Source organism: Setaria italica, chromosome IX (genome assembly GCF_000263155.2).
Source record: "Setaria italica strain Yugu1 chromosome IX, Setaria_italica_v2.0, whole genome shotgun sequence".
NCBI lineage: Eukaryota > Viridiplantae > Streptophyta > Magnoliopsida > Poales > Poaceae > Setaria > Setaria italica.
The window spans coordinates 51,383,660-51,404,535 of NC_028458.1; the positions used below are offsets into that span (position 1 = coordinate 51,383,660).

Sequence of the window (20,876 nt, forward strand, 5' to 3'; positions counted from 1 at the left end):
AAGCACCCAACAACCACTTTGCCACCATTCTCGTTCAACAGTGTGGAAGCAGTAGGTGCCGAAGCCATCTGGGGAGGATGACACGCAGATGGTGCGGCCACCGTCAACCACCGAGTGGGAGCCGATGATGTTGTCGAAGGGTGGCCGTTGAAGAGACTCCCAATGCCAGGCCTTGCGGCCCATGGGGCGATAAACCAATCTGTCCTCGGGGCCAAACCTGAGGACGTCGAAGCCATCGTCGTGCAGGACGTAGAGGTCTTCTTCCAGGGCATCGGGTTGGCCCGTTGAAATGATTTTGGGCGTGATTCCAGTGAAACCCTGGCTACTGGGCATGGTTCCAATAGAGTCCGAATCAGCGTCGTAGAGGAGGGAGTGGCCTGCCAGGCTGCAGCGGAGGATCCTGCCCTCGCTGCTGCGGGGACTCACGAGCGCGAAGAACCCCATCGTGTGGGGTCGAGGGAAGCTCATACAAGGCGGAGGCAGCCGCTGCAATGTCGGTATCGGCGGTGCCTGCGGTGCCTTACCACCACCATTGTAGACCGCCGCCGCCGCTGCTTCGGCTGTTGACGGGTAGAACAGATGCTTCGAGACATCCAGGCGGTGCAGTGAACACATACCGCTCTTGTAGTTCTCCGCCACGATATTCACGAACCGCCGGCGAATCATCCTCTCTCCTCCGAATTGCGGATCTGATTTTTTTTTTAAACGAACGGCAACAGATTGCGCTATTTCTATTGATCAAGTAACCGGTCCCAGCGGACTGGTGACCAAAGAAAATTGGAGCTCCAAAACGAGAGAAAAAACCAGGCTGGAGGCTGCCCGAACTGTACACAACAAGAGACCTAAATATGATAACGGTGTCATCACTCCAAGTCGACCATTTCATCACTGGGGTAAATCATCAAGGCCTGACAGGAAGATTAACTTCCAAAGTAAACAATTAGAACAACAGCACAGCCCTCCACAAGGAAGTTCCTAGAGCAGCCAGCCACAGCAAGAAACTTCCAAACACACCGCTGGTAGCAAGATAGAATCGTGTTAACTAATCTGGTCTTGATAAAACATGAATCCTAAGAATTTCACTGAAGAAACGCATGAGATTGGAGATGTTGAACTCCCCACCGGTAAAATAAACGGCTTTATCAATACTTTGTCACTTTGCCTGCATTCAAATTCTAGACCTGCTGGCATGTGTTCTTCCCGAACTTAAATTTCTATTGCTGAGCCATATGATGACATTTGGAAACGTTGGACATTGAAAACTCTTGTCTGTTCTTTTCAAAACCACGATTTCATTTAGATGCTTTGATCGATCTTACCACTGGCATCTTGAATTCGACAATGTCATTCAGATGCTTTGAGCGATGTTACAACTGACCATCTTGAAATCGGCAACGCCTTTCAGATGATTTGGTCGATCTTACCACTGGTCATCTCGAATTCTCAATCCGTTCTAATTTGAGTCATGGCCGTGAGATCAGATATAATCAAACATCTTTCTGTTTATAGCGACTCATCCATTTGAATGCAACTCTTAATCGTGGACGATGAATTTGGTGATGCAACTTACCACGCCGAAACATAGCGCGTGACAAACAAAATACTTTTGACTTTAAGCGCTTAAATATGTAAAAATCTTACTAAGTTCCTGTGGCGATATTACAGGTAATTTCTAGATATTGATTTTGTGTACAGCATGTTCTAGAACAGGAGGGGAAAACAAAAGGCATATGGCTTGATATTCAGCAGTCACTTTCCAGGTAGTTCTCTGACAGAGGCTTTTCTTAGATTTTATCGGGATTTTCTGGGACAATAGAGCACACATTTCTGACTGGATACTGACTGATGCAAAGTTACGGGAAAAAATGTGCTTGCTACTAGATCCTGACATCCATGAGCAATGGTCAGTGTTTCTGACGCTAGAATATTTTACGAGACTTCTCGAAGGGGTAAAAAAGGCGTAGCCACTTAGAGAATGAAGCCCATTTAGCCCGTATAATTTGCAGCATTCCAGATCCGGCCAGCCTCGTGTGCGAATTTTGATGCCGGCCCACCGGAAGGAAAATTGGACGCAACGGCCCTGGTACACACACACACACACGGCGCACATGCAGCAATTACTGGGCCGTATCGGACATTGATCTACAGGGTGGGGCCGATAAACGAACGTGTCCTGCGCCGATTGTGAACAGGGATCGATCCTTGTGTCAAAAATCAGAGGGGCGAAATTGGCCATTCAGTATTTTTCAGAAAAAATGAAACTGGCCGTTCACCCAGCCATTTTCTTGCTCTTGCAGTTGCAGCGGCAGTCTCGCGATGACACAAACGACAGCATTTTCAGTCTCCATACCGAGTAGCTAGCTACGGCCTAAGTACGAGCACTTGGCATGGGGTGGCAGTAAAGCTTACGACAACCGAGGAATGGGGCAAAGAGATCCTGACTCCTGAGTCGTCAGAGCTACTGAGCTAGCCATACATGACTCGTGAGCGCACCAGCGCCGAAGTACTGCCAATGATACAGCACTGAGTGGTGGAATACCGCCAGACTGCTGCAAAGGTGACGAGCTATGCTATGCTCTTGCTGCATGAGGATGAGAGAAAGCGGCAGCTAGGCTTGGCATCTGCGGCCGTAGAAATATTCCTCTTTTTTGAGCTCCACGCCAGGACACAGCTCAGAACACAAGACACTCCATGCTACTGATACAGCGATACCCTCACCAGCCTTTTATGAAGTCCGAGCAGCAAAGCAAGCGACAACAAGCCAGAGAAGGTGCCGGTGCTAAATTAAGCTAGACTAACTACTGGATTAGCAGGAACTAAAGCAGGGTCATGCACTGTCAGCTGGGCTGATCATGTCTTCACTCTTCAGAGACCGTGGCTGTGATGCCTGTGGTGGTGGAGGAAATGCGCCGGCGAAGGAGCCGCGGCCGGTGGGAGCCCGCCGGCGAACGGCATGGTGATGTTGCCGAGGCCGCCGGGGAACGGCAGCGGCGCGGCCGGCGGGAGGGGCGGCGGCGGGCACTGGTAGCACTTGGTGAAGAGGCCGAAGGTGTCGATCTGGTGGACGAAGTTGGTCATGCTGGCCCAGCCGCCGAAGCCGAAGCCGACCACCAGCACCCACGCCACCACGAACGCGTTGATCATGTACGTGCCCGTCCACCGCCCCACCAGCCGCGGCGGAGGCTCCACCGCGTTCTGCACCTCCGCACAGGGTGAGCTTATTAGTTATTCAGAGCATGCACGTATGGTTTTCAACAAATTGAAGCATTGTATTCTCGTTCGAACATCGAGAAGTAGCCAGGAATCCCAGGATTGGGTTATCATTTGTGTGGAACTCAGTGCTACAAGCCTACAAGGTTTCTATTCTTTTCTTCTTTCTAGATAGTGGTACAAAAATTTCCTGCAGATAAAGCATCTTTAGGCCTTGTTTAGTTGCCCAAATTGGGACAACCAAAATACTGTAGCGACACTGTAGCATTTCGTTTGTATTTGTGAATTATTGTCCAAATATTGACTAATTAGGCTCAAAAGATTCGTCTCGCAAAGTACAACAAAACTGTGCAATTAGTTTTTGATTTCGTCTACATTTAGTACTCCATGCATGTACCACAAGTTTGATGTGATGGGGAATCTTCTTTTTGCATAGTGTCAAAGTTGGAATTTGGGGGTGAACTAAACATGGCCTTATTCTGGTTCTAACGTTCTTTCGCTTTGTCGCTTAGCTTTGCGCCATCCTTTCTCTTCTTTCTTGCTAGTACGGAACGGAACGGACTACCCACTTCGTAAAAAGACAGTTTGACACTGCTGTTGTTTTGTCTTATGTTTCAGACTTTCAGTAACAGTGGTACGAACTACCGACAACCTAGCAGAGAGGCAGCGTTCATTAGAACCCTAATGATTTCAGCACTAATCATTAGTACTACTAGAGCTTTATGTACTAGCAACATTTTGCCTTGTAGAAGGTGGGGCCCAATTGAATGACTACTGAGTCTCGTGAATATTTAGGCTGCTGTGCAAAGTGGCATCAACGCATGCAAGAGCCAGGGGCTAGCTGTGCAAAGTGAGCAAGCTATGAAATGCCCAAAGAACATAGGCGTGCGACGGTGCTGCGTGCGACGACAAGCTACCAAATTCCTATGCACGATAAAAGTAGAACCATCAGGTAAAACGTAAAAACATGCAAGGTAAAAGAAATCAATAATATTAGCTGCGTGCTAATAAGATGGTAAAAATAATGCAAGAAGAAGTACTGTAAAGTATACCTCACGGGCGCTCGCGGAGCGGAAGGTGATCATGTGCGCCAGCGCCGGGATGATGTAGACGGTGAAGCTGACGAGGAGGGAGCCGACGGCGGAGTTGATGGGCCCGAAGAAGGGGAAGACGATGGCGAGGAACCAGATGGGCACGACGACGGGGAGTCGCGCGGCGGCGCGCTTGCAGAGGCTGCGGCAGTCGTGGAGTCCGATGAGCTTCTCCCACACGAAGTAGAGCGGCGTGCATGCAAAGCCGAAGGTGATGAACTGGTGGACGAGCATGAGCACGACGGCGGCGTCGCGGAACGCCGTGCGCGGGAGCAGGGCGAACGCGTTGGAGTGGGTCAGCAGCTGGTCACCGAACGCCCAGTACACGCTCGCCGCCGACGGCAGCGTCAGCGTCAGCACGTACAGCGTCGCCAGCAGGTAGATCGCCTTGAACTTCTGGGGCCTCCACATCGCGTGCATGATCTCCCTGCATGGATGCCGAACATTGTTCAGTCACCTTTCAAACGATGGTCAGATGTGATCAGCTGTAGACAGGAGACTAGACCTCTAGACTCTAGACTGGACATGGCATTCACAGCCGTTTCTTTTGAAATTTTGCGTTTCTCTTTTCGTGCACGCAGAAACCTGGACACCCGTCCCATGGTTGTGCAAGTTTTTCGTGTTGTTGGCATCTGCGGAGGGGTATCGTATCGGCATCTATCAGGGCTCAGGGAGTCAGGGCTCTCCAAGTGCAAAAGCAGCAGGAGCCCTGCGCGCTGCTGGGGTAAAGCAGCAAGTGCACGCTCCTAGGGTGGAGTGGCTCCTTTGACTGTACAAGCAATGAATTGAGTCAGAGGAGATAGGCCTGCGCTGCCGTGCCCCCGTGCCCTGAGGTTCGTGAAGATGCACGGGGCAGAGATACTTGTGTCAGTGTGTAACCTGCTCGCACGGGTCTGGTGGTGCCAAGATGGTCGATGGAACAGTGCACAGTGTGCAGAGAGTCTCCCCCCTCTCCTGTGCATTTGCCAGCCGGTAGATGGCATGCCGCATGCATCTCTAAACTGTAGGCTCTATGTCTCCGTTTGCATGCCACGTTTTACAAGACTCCATGACTTGGTGTCTCCATTTGCAACAGTTCTACTTCTATTCTACCTTGCATTCTTCTCCAACAAGAAGAGAGAGAGAGGCAACGCTAGCTATCGTGTAAACTTGTGCATGGGTACATGCCTAGATGTCTGAAGCGTGTGGCGTGACCTGACGAAATGTATGGCACGGCTGGATCAGACCACCACAGCACATATAGTTTCATTGGCTCAGGTCATGCGGTCCCCTAGTGCGTGCTCAAATCCCTGCCCATGGCATGTGACCGGCGCGTGTATCTTTTAGGAAACCTACTCATTCTATTCTTTGTTTTCGGCAGGAACGTCCACATTGCTAGTAGCTGTAGCTTTGTTCACACAGTGACATGACATAAAAAAGGGTGCTTGTCTCCTTACACAGTAACAGCGTGCCCGCCGAAGGTGTAGAGGATGTTTGTGGCCCCGGTGAAGTAGAGCACCATCATGGTCGGCCCGGAGTGTTTCACGCCATCAACCTGCAAGTACGGCATCGCCCATTCAACGAAATGCTTCGACGACAACACTACTCGATGGCATCAAGAGCTAGCTAGCATGTGCTCTCAAGACGCACTTGAATATATACGCGTGCGTTACCTGGCCGTGGATGATGGAGGCGATGGCGAGGTACCACGCCGTGTAGGTGGTCATGACGAGGCCCAGGAAGGACCAGATCCGGTAGTTGTGGAACGACGGGATGAACACCGTGGTGGCGCAGCAGGCGCCGAAGATGTACGTCCACGTCCGCTTGTCCAGCTTGTCGTTGATGTAGTAGATGTTGCTGCAGCAGGCATGTCATCACTTACAGTAAGAACTAAACACCCTTTAGCCACAGGCTCCATTGGCTTGCATCTATACCAGAAACAAACAGCCAGAGCAAAGACGGACCAAGCATGCTGTGCGAAACAACAGTGTAGCCTGTAGGCATGCGTCGTACCTTGCGCAAGCGATGAGCTGGATGACTGAGCCGAAGAGCAGGAACGTGCAGTTGAAGGCCAGGCCGACGTTCCTCCAGTGCCTCCCGAGCAGCCCGTCCAGCACCTCGAACCACTGCAGATCGATGCATCCGTGGTTGGTCCAGAACAAAGTTCTTCAGATGGCCACATGCATACTGGACAAGACGAGCAAATGCAACAAATTTCATGAACGCCGGTGCGTGTTTCTTCTCACCTGGATGACGTGGTTCCTGAAGTCGGCCTTCTTCTCCCTCTCCTTCCGGGTCCGGTACTCCACGTACAGGATGCTGATGAGGTACGCCGTCCAGCTGCCCATCAGGCCGTAGAAGAGCTGGAACAGGATGCCGCTCAGCATCCCCAGTTGCGAGAAGGAGTAGGGCAGGGTCAGGAGCACCTGAGCTACCTGAACAATTACATAAACAAGTTTCATGCATATGAGCTCAGAGCTCTCACTGGCCTCTGCTACAGGACGAATGAACCAGCTAGCTGATCGACCAGAACAAGGAAATAACAACGGCAAGGTCGTCACCTGGTTGGAGGCGCAGCTGAACCAGGCATCGTAGGCCGAGCCGCCGTGCCAGAGGAGGCCGGAGAGGCGCGACTTGACGGTGTTGGAGTCGCCGTCCTGCTCCATCTCCACGTACCGGCCGACGCCGACCGTCTCCGGCGCCTTCTCGTTGGCGAGGCTCCCATTGGCCTCCGAGTCCATGACCTCTCTCAGCTAGATTCCTAACACTCGGTGTCCGTGTACTAGACCTCTCACCTTATTATGAGGCGTTGCCCGTGTTCAAGTCGAGAAGAGGTGGAGACCGGAGGGGGTGATATATATGCAGGGGGGAGTGAGGTGCCGGCCGCGCGAAGCAAGACTGCAGCACGTCCGACAGGTGAAGATAAAGAAACCCGTCTTTCTCGTAATCTCTCTGTTTGTTTCCAGGAGCTTTTTTGGATGCAAGTAATAGATAGAGCATGAAAAAAAAATTGGCAAAGGAAAGTGAGTCTTCCGGAGCTTCTCTTTCTGAACCATGTGTTTCTCGGCCAAAGTATCGGCGGCAAAATCGGGACGAGACGGGATAGCAAAATCGGGACGGCTAAATAAGGGGTTAATTGTGTTAAAGGATAGGTACATCGTTGTACAAGAGTTTTGTGTTAACCCGTCAAATGAACGTGATGATTTTAGATACATAGATGCGTTGGTTAAACCTTGAGTTGCAGATAGATATTGTATAGATAGAGGAGGTTTAAACTAACTATATCTTGTATCACACGTTGTAATCAAACTCTTGTAATCTGTTGGGAATTCTCCCTATATTAATACGAAATCGTGCGCATGCCAAGGTAGGCAGCCACGTTCACCTAATTACCATTACATCTTTCATGGTAATTAGAGCTACTTCCTCAAAATACATCTAAGATGCCATGGCCTCCCGTTCCTCATCATCGCCGTCAAGTGCTCTCGGGCCGCCCGTCTCCGAGAAGGTCACGCGAGAGAACTTCATTCGTTGGAAGGCCTAGGTGTTGCCACCGATCAGGGGTGCTCATCTCCTTGGTATCTTTGATAGCTTAATTCCGGCACCACCAGAAACAATCCAAGATGACAAGAAGAACGACGTCTCCAACCCGACATACGAGATTTGGCTGCCGTAGGACCAGCAGGTACTTGGCCACCTCGTCAACTCCCTGTCGTCCACAGTGCTTGTGCAGGTAGCTACGTTGACATCGTCGTCTGAAGTCTGGGCGGCATTGGAAGACATGTACTCGGCACAATCACATGCACGAGTCCCCAACCTACGGATGCAACTTGCAAGCCTCAAGAGGGAAGCATGAACATCGCGACATACTTCAACAAGATGAAGGCTATAGGAGATGAAATTGTTGCTGCGGGAAAACCTATCGACAACGATGAGATGATATCCTTTATTTTGAATGGTCTTGATTTTGAATATAATCCCGCCGTCTCCTCTGTCTTGGGTCGGTCGGATCCAATTTCTATCAATGATCTCTATGCCCAAGTCATGGCATATGAGATGTGCCTGGACATGTTTGATCAGCGTTCAGGAGGTCACTATCAATCCTCGGCAAATTCAGCTTCTAGAGGTTGAGGAGGCTTCAACCCTCATGGTCGCAGTGGAAGTCGTGGGTGAGGGACAGGCGGCCGCGGCTCTGGAGGGCGCGACAATTTTTCCAACAGCAGCAACTCCTCCAACAGCAGTTTCAAGTCTGGAGGACAGTCAAGTCGACCTCAGTGTCAGATTTGCGGCAGGACAAATCACACTTCCATTGAATGTTGGCATCAGTTTGAAGAAGATTTTCAGCCATCAAGCAACAACAAGTCAAGCTCAACCGCCTATGGTGTTGATACTAACTGGTATATGGATAGCGGTGCAACTGATCATATTACCGGTGAATTGGACAAGATGACGGTGCGTGACAAATATGCTGGTCATGATCAAGTTCATACGGCAAGTGGTTCAGGTATGAAAATCAGAAGTATTGGTCATTCAACTTCACATACCCCAGTTCGCAATCTTTTATGAAAAAATATATTGCATGTTCCTAATGCTCATAAAAGTCTTGCTTCTATTCATCGTCTTGCCTTTGACAATAATATATTCCTTGAATTTCACCCGAATTTTTTCCTCATCAAGGACCGAAAATGAAGTAAACTCTTCATCAAGGCAAATGTGAAGGAGGCCTTTATCCTTTAATTTCCAGCTCTTCTGAAGCAAGCACAAGTAAAGTACCGTTTGGAGTCAATAAACCATCCATGTACAGATGGCATAGTCGTCTGGGTCATCCATCTTTTCCTATTGTTAGGCATGTTTTGAAGAACAATAATTTATCGTTTCTAGATGATGCTAGTAGTAATTCAGTTTATGATCCTTGTTAAAGAGCCAAGAGCCATCAATTACCTTATGCAAATTCCAATAATGTGTCTACTTTTCCTCTCCAATTGATTCATTCTGATGTGTGGGGTCCAGCTTCAGAATCTGTTGGTAGACATACATACTATGTGAGCTTCATCAATGATTATAGTAAATACACATGGATCTATTTGCTTCGAAAGAAGTCTGAAGTTTTCCAAGTCTTTCATAATTTCCAAAATCTTGTTGAGCGCAAGTTTGATAGGAAAATTTTATCCATGCAAACAAATTGGGGAGAAAAGTATGAGGAATTGCATTCCTTTTTCTAGAAAATTGGCATCTCCCATCGAGTTTCATGTCCCCATGCTCATCAACAAAATGGTTCTGCAGAAAGAAAACATAGGCACATAGTAGGGGTTGGGCTTGCTCTTCTTGCAAATGCATCAATGCCCTTGAAATTTTGGGATGAAGCTTTTCTTACCGCTACTCATTTAACTAATCTTCTGCCTAGCAAAGTCATAAATTACCACACACCAGTAGAGCTCCTTCTTTAAGAAAAACCCAACTATGCTTCTTTTCGTGTTTTTGGGTGTGCATGTTAGTCGAACCTTAGGCCCTTTAATACAAGAAAACCTTCTTTCCGCTCCAAGAGATGTGCCATCCTTGGTTATAGTTCTATTCACAAAGGATTCAAGTGTCTTGATATTCCAACTGGTCGTGTGTATATCTCCTGTGATGTAATCTTTGATGAATCTGTTTTTCCTTTTGAAACACTGCATGAAAATGCTAGTGCTCATCTCCGTCAAGAAATCCTTCTTTTACCGGATCATATTTTGAATATAGTAAGTTGTAATGCTAATACTACTGATGATCATAATCCACTTTGTGGTTCTAGTGGTGTGTCACATATGCAGGAGCAACCAGGAGAAAAATTGGCACAAAATGATATCATGATCATTCAAAACGGGCAAGAAACACGAAGCTTTGCATACAATGAAGCAAATCCAGGGCACGCGAACCGAAGATGATGCGTTGGTGCTGACAGACGCTGAATCCCAGGGGGATCCTTCTGTTGCAATGTCCCCCGTGCGCGTCACCGCGCGCATCCGTCCCTCGCGAGCTGCGTGGCAGGCCACAACAGGCGGGCAAGCCAAGCTCGGCGGGCCGTGCTGCGCCTGGCGGGGAGCGCGCCCAGCCCCGAGCCGATGTGTGGAACGCACGGACAGGTGGGTTCTATATCCGTGCCCGAGAGCAGCATCTCGGAGTCAACAGAGATCTCCCCGCTGGGATCTTCTATGCCCACGACTTCGGATTTAACTACAGAACCTGAGTTTGTCTCCTTTCCAACACCAAATACTCCTCAACCAAGGACTATATCTCAAAGTGGTATTGTTAAACAAAATAATGGGACTATCAGATATGGTTTTTCTCTCTTCTACAGGAGAGCCACATACTCTACAGGAAGCACTTGGGGATCACAGATGAACCAAAGCATTGGAAGATGAGCTTAAGACGTTTCACAAAAATAAAACTTGTCACTTGGTTCCTCCTTCTAAAGGTAACAATCTTATTGATTGTAAGTGGGTGTATAAATTGAAAAGAAAAGCTGATATGGTATTGATTATGAAGATACTTTAAGTGGGTGTATAGATTGTTGTAAAGCAAGATTGGTCGCTAAAGGATTCAAACAAAGATATGGTATTGATTATGAAGATAATTTTAGTACTGTTTGGAAAATAGATACTGTTCGACTTGTGCTAACTATAAATGTCTCAAGAGATTGGTGTTTGAGGTAGCTAGATGTCCATGCGTTTTTTCATGGTGTTCTTGAGGAAGAGGTTTACATGAGACAACCTCCAGGCTTTGAGGATGCAAAATTTTCAAACTATGTTTGCAAGCTGGATAAAGCTATTTATGGGTTGAAGCAAGCTCCCAGGGCCTAGTATTCACAGTTGAGTTCGAAATTACTTGATCTTGGGTTTAGAGCATCCAAGTCTCATGCGTCACTATTTATTTATTCCAAATCAAACACAACCATATTTATGCTCATATATGTTGATGCTATTATAGTGACAGGGTCCTCCATGGATGCAATTTCAGCATTGCTTAAAGATCTTCGGGCAGATTTTGCTCTTAAATATTTGGGTAATCTAAATTATTTTCTTGGCATTGATGTCAAACCAACTCAGGGAGGCATTATATTATCACAAACAAAGTATGCTTAGGATGTGTTGAAAAGAGTTGGCATGACAAATTGTAAGTCTTCTCCTACTCCTTTGGCAGCCTTGGAAAAATTATCCTATCAAGATGGCACGTTATTATCATTAGAAGATGGTACGAAATACCGCAGTATTTAACTCTTACTCGTCCTGATTTGGCTTTTGCTGTTAACAAAGTGTGCTAATTTCTGCATTCTCCCACAACTATCCATTGGGCGACTGTCAAACGAATTCTGAGGTATGTAAAAGGAACACTGAATATTGGGCTTGAGATATGCAAGTAATCTTCTACTTTGATAAGTGCTTTCTCTGATGCAGATTGGGGTGGTAGCATTGATGATAGAAGGTCTACTGATGGCATTGCTATTTATTTTGGTCCAAACTTAATTTCATGGAGTGCCAGGAAACAGGCAACTGTCTCTAGATCAAGCACCGAAGCAAAGTATAAATCATTGGCCAATGCTACAGCCGAAACTATTTGGGTAGAAGCATTACTATCGGAATTGGGTGTGAAATTAAAAGAACCGCCTTGTTTATGGTGTGATAATCTTGGTGCAATTTATTTGTTAGCTAATCCTATCTTTCATGCACGGGCTAAACATATTGAGATTGACTTTCATTTTGTAATAGAAAGGGTAGCAAGGAAGCAGTTAGAAATTCGCTTCATTCCTTCTGAAGATCAGTTGGCCGATGCTTTCACCAAAGCACTTTCATCTAGGGAGTTCGAAAAGTTCAAAGGCAATCTAAACCTCAAAAGCAAGCGCAGTTAAGATTGAGGAAGGCTGTTAAAGAATAGGTATATCGTTGTACAAGAGTTTTGTGTTAACACGTCAAATGAACGTGATGGTTTTGGATATATAGATGCGTTGGTTAAACCTTGAGTTGCATATAGATATTGTATACATAGAGGAGGTTTAAACCAACTATATCTTGTATCACATGTTGTAATTAAACTCTTGTAATCTGTTAGGAATTCTCCCTATATTAACACAAAACCGTGCGCATGCCAAGGTAGGCAGCCACGTTCACCTAATTACCATTACATCTTTCAAATTGTACATGAAAAAAAGTGCATATAAATTTCCCGTGCGCTTTCATCTAACCTTCGGAGGCTGTGATGATGACTGGCTTCCTTCTTCATCCCTATTTCTCACAATTCTGAACCTTTAACTTTAATCTTGAGTCATATTCTAACTGGAGGACCATCCATCACAGGAGTATCGCTAAATACCTCCATGTCGATGGATTTAAAGCTCGACTAGTCTGTATCAGTAAACTCTAAAGGTAAAAATATATAGGATGTAGGGGTGCATATGCACCCACACCAAAATGTAAAACTAGTGTGATTTAGGATCGAATTTTTACAATGCACGCAACTGTCACATCTCATATTCATGCGGTATAAGCAGGTCCACCTCTCTTGAATTTACTTTAGATTCACTATTTATAAGGATGAGAGACAAATGCAGCTGCTTATAAATAGGAGGAATTTCCCACTTGAAGGTAGCTGATGCGAAGAGCACCCGGTGAGTGATGAGTGGTGACCCGATCATACACCGTAACAAAGACTAACTTGAGGGCTCGTGCGCTTAAAAAAAATTAAAAGGCACGATGGATGCGTATATATCTAAGATATATACAGCCGTGGTTGGACCCCCACCCCATGCAAGGCTCGAGCTAAATTTTTTAGAAAAAAAGTGTATTTTCACCCTTAGTATTTGGAAAGTGTGACATTCATCATGTTTTAATTGGTGCAAACTAATTATATGGGTTCATTAGCCATTCCCACCTCAATTTAACAATGGTTTAGTGTTATCTAATGGAAGTTTATGCCACGTAATAATCCGACTAACCAATTCTTAGCAATGTAATAAGTCAAAAATATAAAATTCACAAAAAAATTTAGTAAATACTCTAAAATTGCTACTCATAATGTTTTTGAAAATTAGCGGAACCAATTCACGTCGAGCTGCTATAGTGATTGACTCGACGGCTAAGCAGTGCTTAGCACGATGCGTGCATGGTCAGAACCGATGTTATATGATGTTAAACCATTGTAAAATTAAAGTGGGGATAATAAATGCACCATTTTAGTTAGTTAAAAGATTTATTTGCACCAAATTAAACATGAGGATGAACGTCACGCTTTTTACAATAATAATGAAAAGTACATTTTATTTTTTCTTCAATTTTTTATTACTAGTCCATCAACCCGTGCTCCCGCACGGGCTAATGTTTTTAGAAGCTATTATATTCGAAAATTCTTTAGAAATTAAAATCCTAGCTAATAATCAAAATTAATTACCTAATACTCTCTTATTTTTTTCAATACATCAACATAATACTTATATAGTACCTATCTTTGTCTAGTTGTGATTGATTTTAATTAATAATTACTCTATGCACTTTTTCATCCATATTCATACTTTTTCCATTTTGTATCGCACCTCCGATCCTCCATACATTATGTTTAGCATACAAATCAATATTTTTCATCGATTCCTCACATACATGTATAAATGGTCTAAATGGTGACACTCATCATATGTATATACTTTAACTTAGTATTTTTATATTAATAATAACACAAATAGGTAATTTAGAATTATATATTAGTTTATTTTTGACATTTCTGTATGATGCACATGAAGATAATTAGATTAAGATTTAGATGTTTGATTTAGGTTATTTTTAATAACAACTTACGTGGGTAATATAGATTAAATTTTAGAATGATATTTTAAGTTATGCTTTATAATGATATGTATTAGTAAATTAGATGAAGATTATGGGATTACTTTAGATTATTTTTTATAATAGCTGAGCTCGGTAATTTAGATATAGGTTTAGAGCTCATTTTTGAATATATTTTCACAATGATAGTGGTGAAAATATAATAGATCAATGGCTATGATTATTAGAGTTTACATGATTGGTGTTTGATATTTTTGATTTTTATGAGAATTTGTCTCTTTTTTTCTAGCTTGTCTCATGCGAACTAATGCGGAGTCTCCAATGGAAAAAAATGGGACTACATTGCTAAAAAATATTACCATAAGCTACCTCTCGTTTGTTAAATATTCAAACACAATAGATATATATTATTATCTTCATCCAATTGTGATAGATTTTAGTTAGTAATTACTCTATAATATTTTCATCCACATTTATAATCTTTAACTTTTCACTTTGCATCGCAGGTATGCGCTTGAATTTGTTTAATGAACCCTAAGTTTGTGATACAATTTTAACATAGAAATATATATTCTCATCACTTCCTCTATATCTTTATAAATGGTGACACATCATGTGTATAGACCTTAATTATTATACCATATACCAATAGTGCAAGATATTGACGATTTAGAATCATATATTGCTGTATATTTTTAATTAAGGTTATTTGATTCAAACGTAGAGTTATCATGTTATTTTTAATAATAGCATGTGTGGGTAATATAGATGCAAATTTAACAGTTTACTTTAAGTTTTTAAGTAATAGCGGTGGGCAATTTGGTTGCAAATTAGGGGGTTATTTTAAATATTATTTATAATGGCATAAGTGGGTAATTTTGATGAAGATTAAGGGGTTATTTTAGTTTATTTTATATAATAGCAGAGGTGGGTAATTTATATATAGATTTAGGAGGTTACTTTAGGCTATTTTCATAATGGTATAGGTGGGTAATTTTGTAGAAAACATAATAGATCTAATGGCTATGATGATTTGAATCTATCAATCGATGGTCGGATGTTTTGCTTTTTTGTGAGAATTTCTAGAGTTTCTCTCTTTTTCTAGAGTGTCCACCTAGGAATCCTAGGTGGCTTCACCTAAAAGCTTCAAAAGGAACCTCCAATTAGTAATAGTAAGATAAGATGCCGAGCGAGGAGTCCTTGCAGCTTCGCCGCTCGCTGGATCCTCGCGTACGGTGTGCCGAGAGTGCACGGTTCGCACCTGTGCTACACGAACGTTGCCATTAGACATGGGCATGGCGCTTGCCCGGCAGATCGCAGGGTTAGCTCAGTAGCTCACCGGAGAGTCCTGCTCATGCAGCGTATAATTTTGCCGTCCGGGGTTAGCTTTTGCCACCAGTAGAGCCCTTCCCCTTTTAGCTCCCTTTCCGTTCCCACGCCGCCTCGCGCCGTCGCTGCGCTGCTCCTGCAATCCTGCACCGAGCTAGAAAAGGCGCTTTGCTTGCCCACATGGATCGGAGGACATGCCCCGCCGGCCGCCGCTCGCCGCCTCCTCAGCGGCCGGAGCACCACCAGCGCCCTGCGTGCACCACAAACCCCGCGCGCGGGCACCGCCCCACTCCACAAAACACGCGTGGCACTGCCTCCACCCTCGCCGCCTCGGAGCACCGGAGCAAGCAAATGGCTTCCGCGATCACGGTGGCAAGGGGAGGCCCCCATGCGGCAGGGAGGCGGTGTGCCTTGGCCACCTGGTCCGGGGACATTCCGTCCTTTTAGCCCGGTGCGATGTCCCCCGCTTTGGCGACGCTCTTTGGAGCCTTTCTAGGCACCGGTTCTCGCGCGCGCCCCACGCCCACGAGGCGCCTAGTAAACAAAACAACTTCATCCTCCCATCACTCTCCGTGGCTACTCCGCCCGCCTCGCCCATTCTGTAGCCCTGCGCCTACTCCGTCCGCTCAACAGAGAGAGGCTGCAGCAGATTTCAGAATACAGATGGAGGATACTAACCACGGTCCCAGGCCCATCTCGTCCTTGAGAACTGAACGCGCAATTCGTGAACAGAGCATGGGCATGTGGGACGAGCAAAGATAATCCAGTCGTGCCGTCGTGGATGGACGAGTCCTCAGTCCTCTTTGGCCAAACGAACTCCCACGCAACGCATCCCCGAAATGTTGCCCGGGGAGCAAGAGCCCGTGTTCGGTGTAGTGTTACTCGGCGACTTCGCCGGCGGCGGCGTTCCACCTAGGCACCGATCGAGCACGATCTTAGATATGATCATTGATCAAGCACTCCGAGGAGTAAGATAAACGGGCCACTCGATGTGGTCAGTTCTCCGAGTACGGCGCACGTCCGCTCCGGGTATAAAATCTAAAATGAGTAGTAAAACCCTTCACTCTGGGCTGGCCGTTTCGATCTTCGTAAGCTCATGGATGTGCTAGCCCTAACTAAAAAAGGGTCTGATTTGGCGCTGTAATTAAGCGATCAGCTAGGCAAAAACAGCAAACGCCTGCTATCATGGCAGCTGTCAGAATATCTCTGCAAAGTTGGGGACGAAAAGCTACAGCAGCATGCATCCAAACTCCAAAGCGCTGTACAGTTTCGCTTGGATTGAGCTCTTGTTGTGAGGTTCAGAATCTGCTCCATTCGATGCAGTGTTGGCAGCTCCAAACTTTGGCGAGGCGAAAAAGCAAAGGCTGCTCAAGTGCACATTCAATTTCCTCTACTGTCTTTTCAGTATGGGAGGTATCATTGACAGCTCGGCTGCAAATTTTTTGGAAAAGTTGGGCTTCGATTTCTGGATATTCAAATCGAAATGTGCACGATGTGTACCTACCTAGCATCTCATTTGTACCTGCATCACTGTCACTGATGTGTGGACACTGAAGAACAGTTCTCATAGCCAGCTACAGTTAACTAAGCAGTATCCTTAAGCCTTGACTGACCGCTTGCGGCTTGCTTATGCAGTAGTATTTGGCTATTTGCAGAATCTTTCCTCTCTAATGACCAACTCAGGGCACCTGCCAAAATGCTACTCGATTGAAAAATTATTTGGTGGGGGAACGAATGGGTAACCAATGAGAAAAAGGCAGTGCAAAGGTTGTAGCCAGCAGGAAACGATGCCGCAGTAAACAGATAAGCCGCAACACGAGAAAAGTTGAACAACCAATCGTCTGCATCAGTGTATGATGACACGGCATCATAACCAGAGATCTGTCATTTCCTTTCTCCCAGCTCTCGTCTGAAGAGAAAGTCAGAAGGATCGGCATCATAAGACCAGGATCATGAGAGGCCATAAAACCACGGGACTCCATGATGTCTGATTAAGCCCCAAATCTTGGATCAGGTCAGGATCTCCCCAACTGTAAAGGTGTAAATTACGCACAAGGGATGTACATTCTTCAGGCGGAGTATATGCCAAGCTGGCAAGTTCTGACGAACACTCAAAAGCAAGTGGCGCCACTTATTCTCACTTGAGAAAGCCACTTTCTTTTAGCCCTCTTTTCCAAGGAGCATCGTCTCTTCGCGTCCAAAAAGAAAACTGAAAAAGCAAAGACGTGCATATTCTCCTCTACACCAAAAGGATGTCACGAGCTGCAATCGATTGAGAGCCCAATTTTGTTCCCATGTACGAGCTGGCTCTGCCATGAATAGATTCCCTCGCCGATGGAGCCTATAATTCGTTATAAGTACAGAGTGCACACGGTGCCTATATTTTTTTGAAAAGAACATACGGTGCCTCTATGCTGAAGCAAATAGCACAGAAATACTGGAGTGTTCAGCAGCCCATGAGACTTGCCTGGCATCATGTCCCTGATTCAGTGGGCTTCTCCCTGGCAAAGCTCGTATCATTAGATGGCCTGAAGCCACGTTCTCTGAAGAATGTCCTGGAATCAATGCCATGATAAGTCTGCAGAGCAGCAGTATTTAGCGTTGTTTTTAATCAGTGCACCTGCACATCTTTTATTACGGTTATGGCCCTGAATAAACCTGCCCCTTGGGATTATACAACAAAGCATATTCATGTGTCGGTAAACAAACAATGCCTGCCGTCGCCTGCCTGAATGCCTGAGTGTATTGGATGGCACAATAAAGCTGCCGATGGCCATTGATCACCCGCAGGTAGCTTAGCACCAAAGGCTTCGATGTGCATGCAGGTAGCAGCCGTAGCAGGCTAGCAGCAGCTCATACTTTAATCGGCCGAGCTACTGCCGCCAATGACTGGTCGGGAGTTTTTGCCCCCTATTTTTCTGTCTAGAGGAACTTAATGCGATTCTACTGTTCACTCAAGTGGTCACAGACTGCTAGCTGATATGCGCCTGTTAATTGGAAGCGTGAAAGGATGAAGCCCTGCTGCGTCTACATGTTGCCATGATTAGGAATTCAAGGGTGAGTACTCTACCACTCTACATAATCTTTTTAAGGTTGTTATTTCAATCAACAGAAGTAGGCGTGGCATGCCATACCCTCACACTGTCTTTTCTTGGTGCACTTATTAGGCATGCTGAAGCTTTCCCATCTTTGCGATCGTGTCTCGCGAGATTGTGCTTATTGCAGCCCGCAGACCTAGCAAATATGGGCGAATTATACCGTCCACCTTGCTAATTGCCTTTGACCGAGATTCTCATCTCCTACCTTGATCTTCATGGAAGCATCCCATCGTTCACAGCAACTTGAGATTTCGTGTTTGATTGGATTTGCGCCTCGGCATGATGGAATGATGGATTTGGCCCCTGAGCCGGCACACCACAGCAAAGCGCCTGCGCCTTTTGCTCGGCACGCACAACCGCCAGGCCGGCCGCGCCCGCGCGAGCCTGGAGGCAATGAATAGCCCGGAGGGCACGAGCCTGTGATGGCGGGCGGGCGCTCTCCTTTTGCTGCGATCCCGAACCGTAGCGGTAGCAGCTGTAGCCTGTAGAGCGCGCGCGCATTGGGCTCAATCATGGTCCCGAGCCCTCACAGGCCAGGAACGGTGCTGCCTCGGCGCAGGCATGTTGCCGAGCACAAGGGCCGCGCCCGGGCAGAGAGAGGTAGCAACGCGCGCAAAGCTTTGGCCCAGCGTCTACGTATGCCTGTCTGCTCGTGCCACCAAGGAGGATCGGGCGCGCTGGGCGCAACGCAACACCATGATTAGCGGCCTCCGTCATCGCTCCCCCAAGAGAAATCATTCTGTCCGCCTGATATCGACCCCATCCTCGCGTTGCCATCCGGCACGCGTGGAGATGGATGGCGCGAAACAACAACCGCAAGAAGGAGCCTGCTAATCTGCTCTGCTTGAGCCTGCAGTGATCGATCGGTGTCCGGTTGTCGCCTTGCCCCGGACCTGTAGCTAACGCTTGCGGGGTCTTTGTTTGACAGCGTATGGCGTCCAGCCGGTCACTGATGGCGCGACGGCAGGCATGTATCTGCCGGGTCGCACCGCTCTTACGCACTTGCGGGCCTTTAATCTTCACATTGAGCTAGGAGGGGACGCTGTCTGGGACCAAGATTTCGAGCACGCTTCGTTCAAAGGCTAGCCCCGCTCGGCACGACGACGCGATGAGGTCAAAGCAGCCTCGCTTTCCCCGCGGCCGCGTGGCCGTCGCAAAGCCCCCGGCCGCGGCTGAATCCGCAAAGCGCCCGCCCGTTCCGTGCTAAAAAGGTGCCGAAAAGACGGGCGGCGCTTTCAGATTTGCTTTCACCCGCAGCGGCGTGTGTGCTCATTTGGCCTGCGAGCTCGCCCTACTTACATCACCATGGGGACGCCGGCGAAAGGAGGCCGCTGCAAACCTGCACGCCGTGGGGCACTGGAGTGGCCGGAGTCGTCGGATGCGCGATCCGACGCGCGTAATCGTGCTGCAAAAGCTAGCCCCCGCCCGGTGCATCGCGTGGTACGCTGATCCCTGGAGATCGAGCGTGGCAGCGAGAGAGGTGGGGTGCAGTGGTGATGCAACGGCTGATGATGAGCTTTACCGCTCCGGACTACAGGAGGGAGGAATCTTAGCGGAACAAAGGCCAGCATCCATTGACGTCTTGGCAGGCTCTTCTTGCCCTCGTGCCTTTTAATCATGGCATTCCATGGAATCGGAGGGCAAGCATTATCAGCAGGGCATGTGACACGCTCGCCCCCATGCTAGTCGTTGGTTTCAGTTAAGCATGTCTGTCCTTGGCTCCTTGCGCACTGGTTTTCTCTTTTTCGCCGTGTATTTGTGCGCCCAGCTGAAGGTTGCAGCCGAAGTTGACCACAAGCGACAAAATGGTGTTTTCCATATTATTCACAAGGAAATTGAGAGCCGGATTTTCTCTAGTATCTTTCTCTGTCTCCTGCTTAGATGTAGTCTTCAGTGATGAGAAAAGGGGTAGGCTCTTTTTTAAAATAAATAAAAAAGAGGTAAATAAAAAAGAGGGTAGGATTCGCATCGGCATCCACCAAGGTTTGGCGGCTGCAAATACATTTAATTAAGAAACCTGTAAATTAAACCATACGAGTAGACATAAGAACTTTGGTAGCCCTTGTTACAACTTATACACGTCAAATTGTCCACCCAGTTGGAGGAGTGCAAATTGGTCTTTCAAAAAAAAACATTTGCAAATTTGGACTGAAAATTAGCATGGGCGTGCAATGGGTTTCGTTTTAACTCATGGGCCTAATCATTCTTGTGTACGGAGAGAACGATCTTGGGCCCTACTAAAGTAGATGGGCTTAGTAATGTCAGTTGCGAATCACTAGGCCTACCAGATAAAAAGCCCATTTAAAACAGCGAGGAATTTTTGCCCGAGTTCGATGGGCTATAATTGGGCTCGACTTGCATGT

At 46.7% G+C, this 20,876-nt stretch overlaps 1 protein-coding gene across 2 annotated transcripts; it reads right to left on the reverse strand.

The window, feature by feature from the left end:
- Window positions 1-2,422: 2,422 nt before the first annotated feature.
- On the reverse strand, window positions 2,423-7,121 carry LOC101773653 (auxin transporter-like protein 2). Of its 2 annotated transcripts, none has more exons than XM_004984970.2 (7): window positions 6,842-7,120; window positions 6,527-6,715; window positions 6,294-6,406; window positions 5,954-6,137; window positions 5,738-5,835; window positions 4,263-4,728; window positions 2,423-3,195 (listed from the first exon to the last, which is right to left on the reverse strand). In XM_004984970.2, the coding sequence occupies exons 1-7, from the start codon at window positions 7,019-7,021 to the stop codon at window positions 2,866-2,868; spliced, it is 1,560 nt and encodes a 519-aa protein (XP_004985027.1). In that variant the 5' UTR covers window positions 7,022-7,120; the 3' UTR covers window positions 2,423-2,865. The 2 variants fall into 2 exon arrangements, with proteins under 2 accessions (XP_004985027.1, XP_022685610.1); XM_022829875.1 differs by lacking the exon at window positions 2,423-3,195 and adding an exon at window positions 3,343-4,134 and having other exon boundaries at window positions 6,842-7,121.
- Between the last annotated feature and the right edge of the window lie 13,755 nt (window positions 7,122-20,876).

What these genes read in the sequence shown, in the direction of transcription:
- LOC101773653 (XM_004984970.2), bottom strand. Translation starts at nt 7,021, where the DNA reads ATGGACTCGGAGGCCAATGGGAGCCTCGCCAACGAGAAGGCGCCGGAG. An exon ending in TCAGGAACCACGTCATCCAG is followed by an intron (nt 6,407 to 6,526) that starts GTGAGAAGAAAC and finishes ATCGATCTGCAG; the next exon opens with TGGTTCGAGGTGCTGGACGG. An exon ending in GCTCCGCGAGCGCCCGTGAG is followed by an intron (nt 3,196 to 4,262) that starts GTATACTTTACA and finishes GCGGAGGTGCAG; the next exon opens with AACGCGGTGGAGCCTCCGCC.